Source organism: Patiria miniata, unplaced genomic scaffold (assembly GCF_015706575.1).
Source record: "Patiria miniata isolate m_02_andy unplaced genomic scaffold, ASM1570657v1 HiC_scaffold_24, whole genome shotgun sequence".
In the NCBI taxonomy this organism is placed as follows: domain Eukaryota; kingdom Metazoa; phylum Echinodermata; class Asteroidea; order Valvatida; family Asterinidae; genus Patiria; species Patiria miniata.
In genome coordinates, this window is record NW_024037063.1 from 5855713 (window position 1) to 5875783 (window position 20071).

The 20071-nt window shown below is 39.1% G+C and overlaps 2 protein-coding genes across 10 annotated transcripts in view; one reads left to right on the forward strand and one right to left on the reverse strand.

Annotated features, from left to right (window-relative positions):
• LOC119731733 (protein FAM13A-like) overlaps positions 1–16013 on the forward strand; it is a 30590-nt gene extending 14577 nt beyond the window's left edge. For 6 of the 9 annotated variants that reach the window (XM_038204965.1, XM_038204968.1, XM_038204969.1 and 3 more), the window contains 17 exons: positions 218–425; positions 836–1239; positions 1518–1635; positions 1807–1859; positions 1996–2336; positions 2633–2726; positions 3415–3480; positions 6336–6395; positions 7756–7891; positions 8079–8160; positions 8486–8676; positions 9557–9640; positions 9837–9914; positions 10144–10239; positions 10717–10937; positions 11579–11735; positions 12959–16013. In XM_038204965.1, coding sequence (XP_038060893.1) covers positions 218–425; positions 836–1239; positions 1518–1635; positions 1807–1859; positions 1996–2336; positions 2633–2726; positions 3415–3480; positions 6336–6395; positions 7756–7891; positions 8079–8160; positions 8486–8676; positions 9557–9640; positions 9837–9914; positions 10144–10239; positions 10717–10937; positions 11579–11735; positions 12959–13057 — 2488 coding nt within the window. In that variant the 3' untranslated portion in view covers positions 13058–16013. Of the gene's footprint in view, positions 1–217; positions 426–835; positions 1240–1517; positions 1636–1806; positions 1860–1995; positions 2337–2632; positions 2727–3414; positions 3481–6335; positions 6396–7755; positions 7892–8078; positions 8161–8485; positions 8677–9556; positions 9641–9836; positions 9915–10143; positions 10240–10716; positions 10938–11578; positions 11736–12123; positions 12242–12958 lie in introns of all 9 variants that reach the window. The other 3 variants (XR_005271484.1, XM_038204970.1, XM_038204972.1) reach the window with 3 other exon arrangements.
• Positions 16014–16105: 92 nt separating this feature from the next.
• On the reverse strand, positions 16106–19446 carry LOC119731736 (multiple inositol polyphosphate phosphatase 1-like). Its single transcript, XM_038204976.1, has 3 exons — positions 18512–19446; positions 17895–18126; positions 16106–17495 (listed from the first exon to the last, which is right to left on the reverse strand). Exons 1-3 carry the CDS (start codon positions 19353–19355, stop codon positions 17024–17026), a joined length of 1548 nt encoding a protein of 515 aa, XP_038060904.1. The 5' UTR covers positions 19356–19446; the 3' UTR covers positions 16106–17023.
• Between the last annotated feature and the right edge of the window lie 625 nt (positions 19447–20071).

The window sequence follows — 20071 nt, forward strand, 5'->3', positions numbered from 1 at the left end:
TTTTTATATTGTGTGTAAATTAACGCGACAGCAACAACAGACCACATAACAAACTGTGCTTTTAAAAACTTGAAAGCAAAAAGATTTTTTGGACAGATCAGAGGCATGGATTTTTGCGCAAAATGTATTTCACTGCAGTAATTCGTTCCATGGCCCCTTTATTCTAAAACCATTTCTTAATCGGACAACTGCTTTCATTTTGCATTTATCCTTTCAGTAATGGCGTTGATTCCCCTGACGGACAGAGTACATCCTCCGTTGAGGAGATTTACCCAACAGTCCGAGATCGCATCCGGTCGTTTTCGTCCTCAGCACCAGACAACAAATCACCCGAGAGCTCACCCAAGGTGAAAAGGAAACACCAGCCCTCGTCCAGAGCGTTTGACATGTTTGAAACTCAGGGAATAGTTATTGGTCCCGCGCCGGTAAGTGGGTCATTCCATCAATTTGGGGTCCAAGTTTTTGTGTCCCTGTTACATCCAATTGACATGTACAGTAGAACGCCACTATAACGAACACCACTATAACGAACACCATGTTATAGGGGTGTTCTTTATTGCGGCGTTTCACTATATGAGGACACATTCTTTAATGCTTTCTATTTCCAGGAGTGATTATGTAAAGAGAAGTACCTGCCAAACAAATAACAAATAGTGTGAAGTCATTTTTAGTGATACTTGCACACAGGTCTCATTTTTGGACCCCAAAATCTATGGAATGACCAAACTATATTCCTGTAAAAAATATTTATTCAGTAATCATTCCAAATATCTTATTGATTTCTGTCTAACTGGTCTGTAATTTTTCCATTAAATTATTTTGTTTCTTCCCTCAGGGTGAATCTCCCGTGACCAAAAAGAAACAGCCTACCGCCTCTGCAATTCCTGTCATCGTTGAAGACCCGAAGCGGGACCGAACAAACAGTCGCAGTCCACCATCGCGGAGAAAAGCCCCAGAACCACCTTCCAGACCATCGCGGGGCAAATCCTACCTGCTCAAATCCAAAGGTCATGAGCAGAGGTCACAGGAATCTGGGTCACCGGGGTCAGGGTCACCAAAGTCAAAGTCGCCAAGGTCAAATTCCCCAAGGTCAAATTCACCAAGATCCAACTCACCAAGGTCCACTTCATCGCGATCAAATTCTCCCAAAACGTATTCAACCAAGTCAGATTCACCCAAGTCAAGATCACCGCGGTCAAAATCTCCAAAGTCACAATCACCAAAGCCAATATCATTACGGTAAATATCTGAAATTGCTTCTAGTTTACCAGTAATTAATCAGTCTTGAACAAAGACATCAAGTTAAGTGGGTTTTGAACCTGCGACCTCCGGAATACCATACCTGATGCTCTACCAACTGAGCTATCCCATGTTAACAATGTCTTTGTCAGTGTCTTTGTTGATATACATGTATAAATCTGATAACATTTCATCAGCTTTTTCTTCTGTAGCTAGCACAACTATATTTTTCTACATAGCAATGAAAATTGACCCTGTTGTAATATTTGTCTTTGCAGCAATAGTAGATTGTCCAGCAAGGACAAGCCCTCTCATCAGCCAGTGAGTGACCCTCTAGTCACAGGAATCCATGCTGATTTTGACAGTCTGTCTTGCAACTCTCCAACTCTTAAATCGGTATGTTGTATTCATTTTTTTTGTAGTACTAGATAACTAATAACAAGTCTATAATTGGCATGACATACGTGTATCTCAATGAATTGCCGAAATTACAGAAATTTATATTCTCTGATCAATTATTGAGAGATTTTTAATTCTGTGTTTGTTATTGGTTTTGATTTGTTGCAGTTAACAGCTGGAAGAGTAGCGCCTCCCAAAAATAGACGGTCACCCTCAAAAAGGTACGAACAAATCAACTCAGTAAATGTTAATATTGAAATATGTTCATGGTGACAAAAAATGTAAGCAATACAAATTTACATCAAATCGGTAGAGGAAATGTTTTAAAATTATTTGTTACTAAAATATCTTGTGTAGGAAAAGCAGGACGCCGGAACCAGAGTCTGTATTGAGACCTGAGGAAGGAAGTCGACCATTCACGGAGCAACTATCCATCATCATACCGGGTACCGAACCCCCAGGGGAGGGTATAGACACACCCCAGGACACACCCCAGCCCAAACCACGCAAGAAACACTTCAACGGTGAGCCTGCCATGTTAGGGGTGGAGCCAAGCCAGGGTGTATCTGGGGGGTTGGAGGCTTTGATGAACGGAGGAAAGGACGTAGCGAAGTCACCCCCGAGATCACCGCAACGACGCGAGCACACTGTCCCACCGCTAAACTTGACCAGCTTGCATGAACACACAGATGGTGAAGGTAGGCATCACTCAAATGCTCCCTTTCTTTAGATCGCAGCTGTCCTATATTTTATTGATCATTGTCGTTCATGGAAAGACATCCATGGCTGGCATATCTGCAAATTGTAAGTCCAGTCAGACTGAGGAGTTTTTTAATCATCAATAATTCAAGCTTTCCCTCTGCATTAAAAAAAGTGTTAAAATTGTATAACATTCATAACTTGGTCTATAATTGGGCTCTGTCCATTTCACACTGACTTGGAAAGTCAATATTATAAAGTCATTCTCCCATTGTTTGTTCATTTGACTTTGTAGAGCCCATTCCAGCGTGGAAGTCAAGACATTTCCAAGATGGCAACCAAGAAGCTATGCTATCACCGCGCTCACTCAAACTACAAACCATCACACAGTAAGTTATCTGTTGCTCACAGTGATCACAATGAGTGTTAAGATTCTCATGTAACTTGCACCTTTCATGATGTATATCACTGTGACCCTGTGGAGTCTGTGCATAAGTACATGTACCCTCAGTGCTGAAAATTGAAGGATATTTGAGTGCTCAGACCTGTTTGTGCTGTCAAATGAAACTGCTTTGTTCTTGTCTGCAGATCTTTTTTTTCGGAAGTTGTACTCATGCACAGGGTCTGAGTTATGGAAAATTGCTACGTGACCTTTGTTTGTGTGGGCGATTTATTCTCCCATCAGCATACCACTTGATATGTGCACTGACTGATTTTGTTTGTTTTGAATCGTTTATTGTACTAGTATTTCAGTTTCTGGTACTTAAGATGTTTTTTGCACAGTTTTTCATAAGTCGCATTTTGTTTCCATAACCCACATGATGCTTTTTTTTCATATCAAAAAGACAAGATGATTCCCATTTTAGTTGTGTTAAGATCCATCATAATTCTTTCCCCACCTCCTCAGAGTAACCCAGAGTATTTTCAAGTTTTAGTTTCCAATTTCTAAAAGTTAGACAGCCTGAAAATGTCATCCCAGCAAACTCTTGTTCAAAGGTATCATTTGGAATCCAAAGACTTAACAATCATTGACTTTGATATTGTTTGTGGGTGTTTGTCACCGTTTGTGTCCTGTAGTCTGGCTGGCCATCAGGAAGCCCCACCCTCTCCCAGAGCCCGAGATATTCCATTCAGCTTCAACAGGTCTGAATCCATAGAAATTAATATTCATCATTGATGCAGTTCCCATGGCAACCTGTTTATCCCATGCTACCAACATCCATCTAACTGTGGCCTTGTTTTTTACATTTTTTTTGTCTAAATGATGATACAAGCCCCGAGTACACGTCACACATGGAATGAGCTACTGTAGTTATGGGTTACTGTAGGTATGATAAGCGCCCTCTATTGCCAGGAAGCAGAAACAGTTACAGGATTCCTGACAGACATGCCATACTTCCAGAAAAATGAAAATTAGGTTTTTGTCAAAGTAATCGAAAATTACAGCTTCAGATTTATTTATTTACATGTATTATTATATATTTTTTTTTGGGGGGGGGTGTCCTGTTTTGACCTGCATACTAAACCTCATTCTATTTTTAGTTTTTGCTTTTTCTGATTCAGGGAGAATAATTTTGCATGTTTTTTGTTTAAATTTAGATTGCATGTCCCCCCCCCCATGTATGATATTCTGTTGATCACCCCCTTGTTTACAAACATTACATGTATTTTAGTTATCAAAACTTGCATTATTTTGCTCACACCTTTAGTTTTCATATACATGTAGTATCATAATTGAGTCATTTTCATTGCCGATTTTTCTTTAAAGGGAATGTACATCATTGGCTTTTGCTGTAATTTTCAGAAATGAACTATTTGAGGGGTTAGTATAATTGATCAAATATTGTTACACTGACATTTTTTAAGTTTTGTGTTCGAAAAGGTTGGAAAAAACCAAGAAAAACAAAATTGTTCATGTAGTCTGGTTCCCTGACTCCACAAAAGATAAAATGAATCAATTTATAGATGATGGAAAATTGTAAGGCAAGGGAACCAATCTAGCTAGCCTGCAGCCGTTCATGAACATGTAACCAATAGCAAACAAAATTTGGACTGAAAAAATGGTAAACTTGGAGCAGTAGTTGAAAAATAGTTAGGTTTTTCCAACGCTGGTCGGCCGACCACCGTTGGAAATTTATACAAAAATACCATTTTCTTGAAAATGACTTCACACCAGGTGCCATAATTTTACAAGATGCTTGAGACTGTCATTTACCAACATCCTAGTAAGGTTTTTCGTAAAAACTTGGTTGTTTTATTTTTCGATGTTTGCAAATGTTGTATATTCCCTTTAATATTATTTTGGTCAATGTACAGGATTTCAAAACTTACTTGTATTTTCCATAACTACTTGTATTCATATTTAACTGCTGTAAAATTGCCCCTGGAGATTAAAGTCTCCCGTCTATATATAGGCAGTACATGAACCATTACATGGACGTTATCAGATCTCATGTTCGCTGTTCTTTTTTTACGCACGTAACGTTACCGATATCTTTAGACTGTTGAACAGGATAATGTGTACAGCTCACACCCGGAAAGGAATTTCAACAATTATTGTGCATACATTTGCAAACTAATAAAACATCATGTTTCCATTAATTTTATTTTGTTTTGTAGCCAAAATAAGGGTGTAACATCATTGCAAAATGACCCTTGTACGTGTATTAAGTTCTGTTGAAGATACTTCTACAGTGCTAACTTCACTTTTTGTTATTGGATTGTTTTGGATTCAGGTGACTGCCTTGGTAAAACCCAAAGGGACTCGGAGTTTTAAATAATGTCACAAATGCCAGAACACCCTCTTCCATTTAGACCTAAGAAAATTGGACTTTATACGTGCATTTTTTGTGTGTAAATAAAACATGTGTCATGTCTTAAGATGTGGATGCAGCAATAGGTCGTTGTTTACAGATCATCATACACCATTCATGTAATAGCTGGCATGCATGTAGTCGTGATAACATTCTAACTCTTTACGTAACTTCAGGGTGACTATCACAGCCATTAATTTTCACATTGTTGTCATACGGCCATCACGTTGTATGTTCACACTCAGTGATATTGTCATGTTGTAAATGAAAAAGTCACAAATAATTCACCTTGTATAAATTGTACCAATTCATGGATCATGTTAGGCCAAAAAAAAAAGTAAGTCGGTCTCTGGTCAGCACGCGCGTGGATTTTAATCATGCGCGTCAATCTTTTTTTTTCCAAAATGTTCCGCGGTAGCTCCAACAGCAAATTTTTTTTTTACCAAAGAGCACCAAGGTATGGGAAATTGCACCAAGGCAAATGATTGAGAGCACCAAGGCAAATTATGGAGGACACCAATGTACATGAGAACACCAAAAAAGCAAAATAGCACCCCACCTTGTCTGTACAATCCAAGCTTGAAGAAAAAAAAAGAAAGCCAAAAAAAAAAAAAAGCCGCGTCCCCGCGTCAATTCCGGAACTTTGGTCTGACCAGAGACTGAATATTTTTTTTTTTTGGCCTTATGTCCTTTGACAAGTATGTGTGTACACTAAAGAGAGCACATTCACATATCAAACCTCATTGTAACTTCTTCATTTAATGTCAATGTTTTGTGCATGTGTATACAATGTTTATGTACTACTGTCATGATGGTTGTATGGTTGTGTGGTTGTCACTGAAAGCAATTGCAAGATATTCTGTATGATCTGCAATTTGCAAACACCACAAAAGGAGCAAACAATGTAGGCACAAAAAGCAAAGTTATATCCTGAAAAAGGTGACACAGCTCCAATGCAGTTGTTCTTACAATTAAACAAAAATGTCTATAACCTGATGCAGACTGAAGGTGACACCAAAATCACTGCAATTGGATTTAGATTATTTTCCAAAAAGATGAACTATTTCCAGTATTTGTTCTGATCCGCACTGATCCACTCTGTGTATGTTGACTTCTGATCATTTGTCCTGCTGTTTGTTGTTTCTTGTACATGTTGTATCTTTTTTTTTCTTTTTACTTACGCAGTGTGTCACATGACACGGACGTACCACCGTCCCCTCCTTCAGCTCAGCCGATACTGACCTGGTGGGTACATCGTCAAGAATACTTTGCCTTAATTCCACCTGCTGGCTGGGGTCCAAAGCAAAGCAAAAAAAAAAATACATTTAAAAAATCCACCTTGCTTATCCACCATTGCCTTGTCATTATCTGGGTCAAAGTTACTCATTTTGTATGTCTTCATCATGCTGCTTTCATCAAGCTTTTGACTGGTTTCCTGAAAGAGGTGGCTGGTCGTTAATTCCGCCCCCTCCTGTGCTGACATAATGGTACCCTGCAACCATTTGTTGCTGAATGATGAGTACCATTCAGCTTTTACATCCAATGCTTTGTAAAATCACAATAATTCATAACCATATTTTTGTTTGTCCATTCTTCCTATAAATGATGTTATTGTTTTGTCTTCACTGTGGTGATATTTAGCCAAGATATTGCCCTGAAAAGGAGTCTATAAAATAAACATGTCTTGTGCAGTGCATGTCCTATATGTGGTATCTAATTGTATGTTTACATGTATATCATAGGAAGCTGTGTCGCTATGGTTACTGGAGGCTGTTTTACTATGGTAATTGGGTGAAATGAAACCATGGTTACAGACCAGTCAACCCATGTCCGCTTGAGCTTACCTCATTTCAGAAACAGTTTTGATTTTTGCTTTACAGACTTTGCTCAGCACATTAATACATATGCTAAGTCCTGGGTTTCAGAGCTAGAGATTTTGAATATTTGCTCATGCTTTATTAACGACACCTTTCTATTGTTGCGAATGTCTATTGCATTAACAATTGCTTACATTACTTCTTGCTGCACTGTACTTGTCATTCTGCCAACAAGCAAAGACGACAGAAATTGCTGAAAAATTGTCTTGCATTTTGTATGGTTACATGTACTTGACCTTTGACACAACTTGCTCCATGGTGCAAAGGACTATGGGATAGGGATACCCATGAATGCTTTTTCTCATGCTTAACATCATGTAAAGTTTGTATTGCTTTACAATTGCAGCTTACCATGCTTGAAAAGTTCGCCAAATAATATTTAACCATTGAAATAATGCCCAAAACATTTGACTTCTTTTTTGCAGGGTTACTCTCTGATGACAACAGGCAATTTCATTTCTTCACCATCTTTTTGTCATGGCTATATTTTATGATCAAGAGTGCTTGCATTTTATGATCAACACTTGTAAATCTTGCAAATTAAGTTTTGAAAAATTAGTAAATTAATTCCTGTTCATCGGGAGTGTAATAAATATCTCAAGTACCCACGCAACAAAATTGCAAGCAAGCACTCTTGTAAAGTTAACTTACTTCTATGTGGTTTTCCCTGATGTCATTTTGTTAGATATTAACACTGATGAAGAAAGTTTGTCTGTTTTGTTGTTCAGTGTCTCCAAGAGAGCTGATAAACATCCTGAAGAGAATGACATGACTAGTGTCAAGCAACTTACTAAGCAGATCCGAACCCTGAAGCGGAAGATACGACAGTATGAAGAGGAGTTTGAAGATGAACATGGGTACAAGGTAAAGAACAAAAGAGTTGCTTACCATGGTAAAGTTTCGCTAGCTTAAAAAAAGTAACCATCCAATGTGTTATGTGATGAATATTGCATTTTTGACTCCATTTTAGCTCAAAAGGTTCCTTATTTCTAAACTTGTCTTTTCTTGATGGTTTTGTATCCCTCATGCTTTTGTTTTTCTTTGTATTCAGCCATCTCACATTCACAAGACTTCCCAACCGCAAATCAAGAAGATGATGGGAGATTTGAAACGGGCAAACAAGCAACTTAAAGGTAAAAAGTCATTTTCAGTTTCATAAACGGGTAAAATTTCTAGAGTAATAATTTTATGGTATTGTATTGTGTTGTATTGTATTGTTTTTATTTCCATTTGTCACAAATTAATATAATGCAAATGCAACAGATTATTTACTACAACAATAACTAAAATTAATAGAATGCTAATACATGTACGACACTTTGATCAATTAAACATAAATGGTGACAGATGGTAGCTTTTTTTATTCAAGATGTCCGCCTGCAAGGGTTGTCATGGTTACAGTCTGTAGACAAATCCTGTATAAATCCTGAATGGATAATTTCATGTAATTTGTTGCAGAAGCTAAAGAGAATGCAGCGAAAGCCAAGGTTCCATTGTCAAACACCCTACCGGCGAAGATGGTGGGCCGGAACCTGAAAAAACAGTTTGAAGAAGCTACAGTCATGACCAACATGGAGATTGCTCTTGAGGAGACGGAAACCAGACTACAAGAGAAAAGAGATGAGGCTAACAGACCTGAGGATATAAATGTGAGTCCGTAGTCAAGACATAGAATTTGGGAATCCTATAACTTCACATTTGGTTGGTGTGTGGAAGTCTTGGTACCAAACACAGACTAGTCTGGTCACTGACTCCACATGTATGGTCAAGACATTTGAACGCATGATGACGCCTGACGCTTACGTTCAGACGCTTTCAGAATAAAATGAGTTGTGCATACTTTGTGCTATACGGTTTTCCCCGTCCACAGGGCTCTCAAAATGGTAGAAAAGCTCCCTCTCTTGTTAACCCTCCGGCGCAGAATCTAGCCCTTTTGGGGACCCAATTTGGTTAATTACCTTAATTAAAAAAAAATTCAAACCAATTCTGGTGATCTTCCATCTAATCCTAGCAAGAGACACCCTCTACGGATATATGCAGTCACCTTTAGTGTGTGACCCCGGGTCAGGCATATCTGAGCATGACAACCTGGGCTAAGGACCAACGCAATTTCTGCCCATCCGGGGACCCACCATATACACGCGCACAAAAAACTCCGACGCAATTTCTGCCCACCCGGGGACCCACCATATACACATGCACAAACAAGGTCACTTGCGAGTAGACAGTGCACGGCTTGACCACAGACTATGTATACAAATACACCTCCTTAGTCTACAGACATGGCAAGATTGTGTTCATGTGGATACAGTGTTGTGTAGCCTCAAACCGTGGCGCTAAATATTTGGGTCCCCGGGGGACCCCTTACTGTAAGTGTGTTACTAAATGGGCTTTCTGCGTGGGAGGGTTAACGCACAGAGTCCATAAGATAGCAAATAACAAAACCAAGGATTCTTCAACTTGACTTAATCATGAAATAAAGTTCGACTTTTGAAAGTTATTGGTGTATTTTTCTCTTGGGTTTTTCAGAATATGAACAAAGAGGAAGTGCAAGAAGAGAAAACAGCAATACAGAAGGCCTTGCTACAAATGGAGAATAAGTTTGGAAGACCCGTAAGTCATTTCACTTTATAGTTCTGAGTTTCATGTAGGACCTAAGTAGAGAATGCAGATAGAAACTTTCTTTGATGAAGTCATCAGTATAACATGTTGGCAGCTGAAAGATATTCCCCTGCCTATGACCGATCAAATTTAACTTTGGTTGGTCAGAATGATAACTTGATTTGATTTGATTTGATTTGATTCGCAGAGTACCAAAGAAACTAAAGAGTTGATGAAGCCGCTATACGACCGCTACAGGAATGTCAAGAAACTCCTTGTCAGGCTGGTAAGGAGTCTAAGTAATAAATAATCATAAACAATACTTGCCTATTTACTTCATTCCTTAAATGGAGTAAAAGTTCTCACTTTTAGACTTTTAATTTGAACAGGAAGTCACTTAACCTATAAAAACAACCTATGTAACACAAGCCCAGCCTTGAAATGATGGCAATCAAGAGAAATAATAACAGGAAGCCAAGTTTCTTGAAGACAAAGAGATATTTGTTTTGTTTCAGGAATTGCGGCAACCTGAGGATGGACAACCCTCATCGCTGGACCTACAAACGATCAAAGAAAACGAAGAAACAAAAGAATTCCAACCAAAACAGATGGTAAGCAAGAAATGGCTCATTATTTAGTTACATCACCCTGACGCAAAAATCTCATCTTATAAATAGTTAATGCAGTACCCGCAGCTATGTATATCAGATTCACACCGGCCAACCGATCCCGTTAGCTCGGTGGTTGAGTGGTAAGTCATCTGCACTGGAAGGCAGGAGGTCGTGGGTTCAAGTCCCACCTGAGTGATTTTTCCAACTTGCACTTGGGAGGTAACACACTGAGTGTACAGTGTTTATATGTCGGTAAAGGGCAAAACCTAATTTGAATCATTATTTGTACTTCAACTTGAAGGGGTATCAATTCTTTTCAAATCAATTCTTTCCAAATCCTGTGAAACCGCGTAGTAGCTGGAACTTATCTGTGTTCTATTTTTTCTTCATATGTGGAGTCCTCTTTAAAATAAATATTGCTTTGCCCATCGATTGTATATCTAAATACTTGTATTGTGACTTGTTGTTTCCTTTCAGGGCCAGGTTCACAATTTTTACTCCGAAATGGGCGAGGCAGAAGAGGAAGAAATGCAGACGACAGATTTCACAGTCACTCAAGACATGAGGGGAATCCTGAGCAATGTAGATCTGGAAGATAGTTACCCTAGTCCTGCTGATAGTAGGCGGAGTAGCAGCGGAGGAAGGGAGGAGCCAACACCGATACCGGAGGCAGCGTCCAATCTACACGAGGCGTCATTGTGAGTATTTGTTATGCAGAGTTTAAATCAAATCTACACAAGTCAGTACAAACTAGTCACAAGTCAATCACGAGTCTGTCGCAAGTCAATCACAAGTTGCTCACAAGACAATCACAAATCAGTTTCATGACAATCACAAGACAATCACAAGACTACCACAATGTAGTCACAAGACTGTCGCAAGTCAATCACTTGCCTTTAACAAGTCAATCACAAGAGGGCCTCAACAACACCAGTTGATAAAGACACCGTGATGGTGTCGCAAGCTCCTGATACGAGCTCTGTAACCAAAGTCTGAAAAAGGTATCTTTTATTTAATTGATATAATAATGGGACAGGAAACGAACTTTCATGCTCGAATTACAAGACTATCAGAAGTCAATCTCAAACCAGTCACAAGTGATTTTGTTTGCATTCAACAGTCATATGGGGGTTCTCAGCCATTTCTCATCCCCTGTTACTTGCAAATTGGCTTGTGACATGACTTATGATTGGCTTGTGATTGGCTTGTGATTGACTCGTAATTGTGTTGATACCTAGTTTGTTATTGCTTAAAATTGAAATCTGACTTGTAATTAAGTAATGATTGACAGAAGCCTAATGCCTACTAAAAAAACTTCTTGATCGATTTGTTTCAACAGAAGTGAACTCTTAGCTATGCAGAACCAATCCAAGGAAGACAAGAAGCGATTGCGGAAAGTCCTCAAGGAATTTGAGGATAACTTCTTGAAGGAGTCTGGGCGCAGTGTGCAGAAGGAAGACAGGGTTCCCATGGAAACACAGTATAATGAATACAAGGTAGGCCAAGGGAATAGTCAGGTGCCTTGCCATACTGTAGTTCCGTTGAATGTTGTGTTAACTATACCTGGAAAGACTTGTAAAGTCGAGCAAATGTCAGAAGATTTTGAATGTGATAACTGTCGCAAGCCTAACAAATTTGCCTTGCTGTCAAATTCACATGAAATAAACTAGCTTTCGTCTATCTTTTGGTACAATAACTGTTCTTTCCTGTGCATTGTAAAGGATTGGGTTCCATACTCTGTTTATTTATTTACTTCTTGAAATTTCTTGCTTTGTTACTTTGTTTTCTTTATATACTCATACTCAGTAATCATATTCTTGGTTTAGCTAGCCTGTACCTTAACCTCCCCTCTATCATCCATGTACATTATCTTTCTTGCCACAGCAAGTCAAGTCTAAGCTAAGGCTTCTAGAAGCCTTATTGGCCAAGCGCATTGAGTACACGTAGTGATCGTGGTGTAAAGTGACTGTCTTTGTAGTTTTCCAGTTCTTTGCTTCTTGTGGTGAGATTTTTTCTCCATCTGTTGTATTTCTTGCATGCTTTCTATCCCGTTTTGTTCTTTCTTAAATAGGGGCGTGTCTAACAAGGAATTATAAAAGGGGGTGTGTTGTGTATTTTTAACCAGTCACAAACATGTAACCTGCCATTTCTGTTGGACGTACGCTTTTCATTCAGATGTAACAATCTCATTTTTTGTTTTTGTGTCATTTATTGAAATGCATGTTTCACTTTGCATGCATCTAATCGTATCACTCTGCACCCAACCCTTTTGTGTGCTACCATACCCCAGGATAGAAATACCTACCCTTGGGGCACCATGATCTATGTCCACTGGAAAGAAGACCAAAATCCCCTATGCTTTTGAGGGTTTTTTAAAATTCTGCACCATTTGCTAATCTGTGTACATGAATTTGAATGCAGTCATACTTCTATATGTTGCTTGGCTATGTTTGAATGCATGTCCTCACACATACATAGACAGGATAATGTCAACTTAATTTGCTCTTAACAACCCATTCACATGAATGTATTAAAACTATTACCACTAGCATCCCCCTGTACTCTTATCCCAATTTAATTCTTAGCTTAGTCCCCACGCCGTCCCCTTTTCTCCATTGCACATTGAGAGAGAAGTCGGGGTAAGCTACACTGCTCATTGGTTGAATCGTAACCATAGCAACTGATATTCTCTAATACTTTTTTCTTGTTTATCCGGCAGCATGTCAAGAAGCACCTGAAGTTACTAGAAGCATTGGTTGCCAAGCACCGAACCCAAGCCTCTGACCCACCAGAACAGCTGATCCTTGCTGATTTATGATAGGCTCCGAGTGTATAAACTACAACATTTGGCCTGAATACAGTGCCGCGTATAATCCCTGCGTGGAGCTTATATAGCAAAGCGCCTCTTGCCTTGTACATACTGCAACAAATACCACAAACAGCTCCACATTTTATGATCATTGAAGCCGTCTTGCAGCGTGTGGCTTATCAATGGAAGATGATGTCTTGTACCTAGACTCGTATCCATGCTACACATTAGGCTGATGTCACCATCCTTGCTCTCCAGTCTGGTTCTGGCAGTCATGTATTGACAGATGAATTACATGTACTTGTTGGCTACGGCTAGAAATGACACACGCACCTATGGAAGCGGCTGTGGCTACTTCCCATAGACGTGTGTGTTATTTCCAGTCATAGCCATGTAATTCAGATGCGGCTAGATACAGCCCATATCAGCTCTGTGCATGACGGGGCCCTCTACTGCTGAAGTACAGAGAACAGTGCTCAAAGTGGGGAAGTGAAAGCTGTTTCCTGTCATTCAAAACTGGATGAATGTTTGATACAGTACACTATCCTTGTGTTGTGCGTGTAGTGCAAAATAATCTCTACTGTTGACACCAACTGCATGACACCAACAGCATGACACCAACTGCATGACACCAACTGCATGATATGAATTATCATGAAGGGTTTGGTAATGGCTTCACAAAATCAGAACAGTACCTTAATGTTACAGGGACAGTACAGTGTTGTGATACTGTGATTAATATTGCCTTTGTTATGCTCAGGAATTCTCCTACGCACCCCCCCCCCCCCCATTCCTAGAACGTCAGTGTTTATTTAGACTGTGAGTTATGCAACATTTAGTGAAGTCACATCATGCAATATGTGTACAAAATATCCCCATAGTTACGCAAAAAGTACGATATTAGTATCTCCTTGAAACTACCAAAGATGAAGGTTTGCAGTCTGATCATCATTTTGGCACAAAAGCTTGTGCCTTGAAGTTTTTGTAAATTTGCTGCAAAATTATGAAAAATATCCTGGCATTACATGTGCGTCATGATATACATGTACGTACTAAAGACTTAAAGTACTAGAGAAGTTAGTACTGTAAGGTACATGTTCATGAATGAAGTACTGCAAATTTGAAGTACTAAAGTATTAAACCATAGTTAATGTACTTGTTGGTCTCGCGAGTAATTGGGAGATAAGATTAAACTGTTTAATTGTTAAAATAAGGCAACGTAAAAGTGACAGAAATTCTGTCACAGAAAAAGAAGTGCTTTTCAGAAAGGAGATTTATAATGGTTATTGTGGAATTGTGTGTTAAAAATGTGTGATGTGCCATTACGAGTGAGTTATTGAGGGCAGTCCTGAGATTTTATAGGAAAGCGCCCTCTATTGTTAGAATTTGTCTAGTTTGTGTTTAAAGAAGTTTATCGAGGCGATTCGAATGATGAAGACGGAATAGACACTGCCACATGAAGTGCAAAGAACAGACGATGTTTATAATCCAAGTTCATGTTTAACCAAGTATAAAGGAAAGTACTTTGTATATAAAAAGGAAATTTTTATGAAGAAGTTTCATCTCATAAGAAGTTGAACTGTACAAATAAGAACTTTGTTGTAAAGAACAAAACATGAACAAACTGAATGTGGTTTTGTAAAATGTAATGTTGGTACTTAATTCTTGTAGTACTGGAAGTGTATTGGTGAAGACTTGTACAAGTATATGGCTTTGCCAGCCTATTTGTTTTTTTTATGCTGTCGGCAGTTTTGTTTGCCAAAAGATGGAACACATATTTTCCAGGTTATTTTCCTAGTTTGCAGTAACCCACAAAAAGCAATTTTGCTATATTCCTACTCAAAAATTTATCAACGTAAGTTTGATTTCAACATAGTAGCTGTTTTATAAAGGCAATCCCAAAAGATTTAAATTTCTTTGCTATAAATTCTTTGCTAGACACGGAGCAAGTTTTCATGGAGTGGATTTTGGATCATTTCCAGGATGTCTGGAGTTGTAATTCACAAACCTTGGACAACATGACTTGCCTTGGGCTGCCTTGGGCACAGGAAGTACACTGTCTGCTTATCTCTCCCGTTAGTGTTTAGTTTGGTCCCAAAAATGACTTGTGGAGTCTATGTCCTCCTTATTTAAAGGTCAACCATCTGGAAAAATCATTACTTTGGTTTCAGTGACACCCTTGGCAGGATATTCTTGTCGTTAATGCCGTGTACTGTCACTGTTCAGCTAGATCACCCAAAGATACTACCCCTGGATAAATGTATGACAAAGTAATGAATCCAGTCATATGCCACATTTTATTGTTCTAACAGTACTTCAGGAACTGTAGACAGAAGACAATAGGTACATGAAGGTTTAGCAAGGTGATTTAATCCATTGTCATTTATGAAATTCTGGGTGTGGCAGTTGCACTGCATCAAGTGACATTGTCAGTCCACATGACAGTGGCTGTGACTTCAAACACTAAGCTCCATTGCCCAGATTAAGCCATAGCTCCAGCATCCATGGCCCTTCTGAAAGCCACAGCGTGAAGATGTTGCCATGTTGGTGTTTATGAATCACTGGGTTCAGGTTCACGCTCAAAGTCACTTGAGAATCTTTGTCAGAAATATACTGTGTGTAGTGTCATTTGTAAAAAAAAAATTGTGAAAAGTTATATTAAAAAAAAGATTTTTGTTGTCCATTGGGTCATGTGCATTAATTGTATACATGTAAGATATTTAGGCTTTCATCCCTTTGTGAGCAAGTCTCGTTAAAAATTATGTAAATAGTTTTCTTTGTCACACTGAAGTGAAGTGTTTGTTGTAGCTTTTGATGCATCTTGAAGTCAAATGTTTGTTGACTTTTTGTTTTGTGCATTTGGTGAGATTATAACAACCAATGTAAGTGGACGGAATTAGGAGAAGGCAACTTTTGCCGTTTGTCTATTTTTCAATAAAATGAAGCAGAAGAACCAAAGACATAATTTTATTTTTGTTTTGGTCCTTGTGGGTCTTGACGATATCGTCATTAATGTTTCATCTTTTGAAGTCTTAAAGGATCTGACTCTTCCCAAGATTTTCAAGCACACTTTGAATTTATTGCATTGCAACATTAATAAAGTATAAGCAAATTCATGCATCATTGTCTTAACATTATTTGGCAATAAACAATACACATAATCAAAAGAAACTGAAGAAAAACAACATACATGTATATTTTTATCAAAAATAACCGTAGCATTTAATTTCCCCTGAAAATTTGAAACTGTTTCTCTTTTTTTTCTCAGCATTTAAATTGTTTCCGTTCATTTTGATCCATACTGTCCTAAAATATTTTAATGGCCCTCTCTTTTTCCCCAGCATTTAAATTGTTTCCGCTCATTTTGATTCATACTATCCTTAAATATTTTAATAGCCCTTTCATAAAAGAGTCTAACGAGAATTTGGTTGATGTATGCAGAAATTGTACAAGTAATCCCACAGTACAAAACTACATGTAGTTATTTTCAAGTACATGTTCATGTTCTTATCCTTGGCAAAGTTGCTGGCAATATTATATGCACTTGCCTTGCAAGATTATCCACAGATACATATTGGTTTTTTAATTAAAAACCACATCACGTTAAACACACAAAAAATATTTTTAAAAAATTCATCAAACTGATGATTTTCTTTTCATAAAATATAACCTGCATATATATATCTTTTTTTTTTAAATGTCTTGGAGTTGCTCAATAGTGGGGAAAAAATGAGGTGAAATATGTCTTTAAGTGCTCTTGAGAAAAAAATATACATTGTATAAACATTTTTAGCATAACATGCATAATTATAAGGATTATAAAATTTTAATTCATTTATAAGTGTGTAACATAATAATATACTAGGAAAGAAGCATGCACGAGCCTTAACTGTTTTCTTGCCCCGAAGCTTTGTCAATGTTGTGACCTATTTCTTTATGTACACAAAATCTTGTCAACATCCACATTTTGTTTACCTAATTAGCCCCAGTGAAAGACAATGCAACTAACATGACATATGCCAGGAGGAATTGCAAACAGACCGAGTAGTTGATGTCAGCCCCACTGCCCCCTGGGTTTGGAGTTGTCCTATCTTGTAGTGCTTCAGCGCATTCTTCTGTGAAGTCACAAGTCCCAATCCTAGCCTCAATTCCCGTCTGAAATTCATCCAAGGTGCAGAACTGGCCCTCGCAAAACTCTAACTGAACAGGGCTTTCGTTGAGGAGCATCTGCACACGGTATGTCACAGCAGAGTCAGTGGTGCAGCCGTATAAGGCAAACGCCACGTTGGCAGCAAACGGCGACATGTGGGCTGCTCGGAAGGTCCTGTTGATGTTCTCCAGGAAGTTTGATGCTAGGAGTGGAAGGGGGTCATCAAATAGATCCAGGAAGGCTAGTAGAGGAACGATGGTGTCTGTATGGGCAAATTTGAAGTTACCTAGAGGAGATCTACAAAAGGAAATAAAAGAACAACAAAGACTGGATGAAGATTGTTAACAGGGAATGTTCCTCTACCCTAAATTATGGACTGGAAGTGAATGCTATTAAACATACAGTTTTCTGATTTTTATCAAAGACCATTCTTAAAATCACACCCTCTCTCCCTCAGCCCCAGTATATTCAGGCACGCTATCAGTTCTATGATGTGCTATCTATTGTTCAGATAATCTGTCATGGGGCAAAACTAAAGTCACTTCTGTAGTTCAGAACAATCAATTTTATGAGTAAAATCCTAGCCCTTTGGCCTTAAAAAAATGGACCAAATAAGGGGCGGGGCTTTGAGAAAAAAATTAATGGTTAAGAAATCCCTGGCATTGCTGCCAGAAAATGAGTGTGAAGTGAACTTACTGCGTCGGATTATCTACTCTATCCTGTAGATATTTGAGAGCATCGTTGGCAAGTGTACAGCTGATTCTGTAGTTGATGTTAAACCCATAGGCTTTGTTCCAGTAATTCTTTAAGTCGGAGTGGTATTCTGGGGCGTAGAGGTCTTGAGTTTCAAATAGCTTACACCAGGTTTCATTGTCGTTATTCAGGGTAAGGTCGTAACCACAGATTTCAGTGAGCAAAATCACTTCCTCTGTAAAAAGAGGAAAAAATAATTGGCAAACATTAGTGATTGGATGTAAAATCACGGAGCTCTAATAAAGAAATCACCCTCATCTTCATATCATAGAGCATCATCAACACATCCATCACTACGTGTTCGTCTGTCTCGCGCACAATCACTAGTAACATCAACAAATTACATCACGCTGATGTATAATTTTTATGAAAAGAATATTTTTGTTGTTCAATTTTACGAGACAGACTGGTAGTACCTTCCCCTCTCTAATCCTTCAAAAACACTTCAAATTATTATCTTTTATCTGATCTCCTAAAAATGAAGACATGAAATTTTTGTTTCCCTAACAATTTTTGTCAGTTTGCCAGATAAAACAATTTTTGAGATAATACTGATATACCTCTTGAGATATTCCAAGTGCCACGTCCCGGTCCAGCTAACCTCTCAGCAACCCTCTGCCAAACTTCCCCGACGTCTGGCCCATCTCGGAACTCATCTTGCTCCCTATCAGTCCTGCCTCCATTTATTGCCTCCGTGCAATCCTCAAAGACATCATAAAACCTCAACAGGAGGTCATCGTCAATAGGATTATGCGGCACAGTTGTCGAGGTTGGAGTCTGTGTTCCATCATTTTCTGTACAATTGACAGTAAAGGATCTCTCAGAGTAGTTTGTTTTGCAGATTTGTTGTTCCCCGACCACGCCTTGGATGTAACCACGCGCGCTGTCGATGGTGCGTGTTTTCCCCGTGCTTTGGAACGAGTAGCGGGAAAGGTCAACATCACTGTCCGGGAAAAGCACGGGAAAACGATTGGCCATTCTCGCTGCTAGTTCCCTCATTTCTCTATAACCAGTTTCGGCAAGCTGCGATGCATTGGACAAAGGGATTTTGACAGCATCTCGGAGGAACTGGAATTCAGGATTGACGTCTGTGCTTCGCAGCCGATCAATGATGTTGTGGACGTCTTCGATGTCACCGTCACTCGGGTAGCGTGTACCGTGTCGGTAGACAGCATACACGCCGTGCGGTGTGCAATTTTCCAGGCCTTCTGGAACGCTGGCACCGGTAGATCTCGCCAACTCCAACCAATTTTTCTCCACGTTGTTCACTCTGCCTGTAGTTTCTATTGAGATATCATAGCCTGTTTTGGTTGCATAGAGTGGAACATTTCCAATGATAGGCTCACACGCTGTCAAAAAGATTAAGGAAAAGACATTAAAGACGATGAATTCAAACGCCTCCATTCTATAAGATTGAGTCTTGCAACAAGCGCACAAACACGACGACGAACACGCAGTGTGCTAGTCTATAGTGCATGTGGCAGTTTATCAAAACATCAACACGAAAAGTTTGCTCGGACCCCGCCCGGCCCGGCGCCCCCGCCCTGCAAATTTGCAGGGAGGGGGACACGGAAAGTCTAGTGCACATGGTGCACACGTTGCGAAGCAAATGCGCCCTCTATGTGTTGCAGTTAAAAGTACGATTTTTTTTCTAGAGTCTAGACTCTCTCAAAAGGACCGCTCTCAAAAGGACCGGTGTCCATAAAATACGTCGTTTTCTTTCGATTGTTGGCATTTAAAAAGGGAAATACACCCTTATTGTTGTTTCCCTACCTCCATTAATTTGCAAGTGTTTTCCATCCATATCCTTCAACGTTTCTGTCTAGATGTAGGATGGGAGGGGATGCCTCCGGCTCAGCTTGCCCTCTCCCAAAAAAACCTCCACTAAAAGTGACCATCCACTCATTCCCGAGAGTAATGAGCATAATATACCTTTGTATGCCTTTTCCCAATATAAGATGATCTTTTGCTCAAATTGGTTTTAGTGGTCAGAAATTGCCGCACATCACACCACAGAAATTGCTTTTCTATAACTGCATGTCTCCCCCATTTACATTTAACTCCCCACATTTTCATTCCCAACATTACGCCCTACCTGATCTATGATCGGGTAAATCAGC

Bases quoted from the DNA above. Each gene is read 5' to 3' on its own strand.
- LOC119731736 (XM_038204976.1), bottom strand. From the start codon at position 19,355: ATGGAGGCGTTTGAATTCATCGTCTTTAATGTCTTTTCCTTAATCTTT. The intron at 18,127-18,511 runs GTATATCAGTAT...CTCTTTTTACAG, and splicing joins CACTTGGAATATCTCAAGAG to AGGAAGTGATTTTGCTCACT. The intron at 17,496-17,894 runs GTAAGTTCACTT...TTCCTTTTGTAG, and splicing joins AGAGTAGATAATCCGACGCA to ATCTCCTCTAGGTAACTTCA.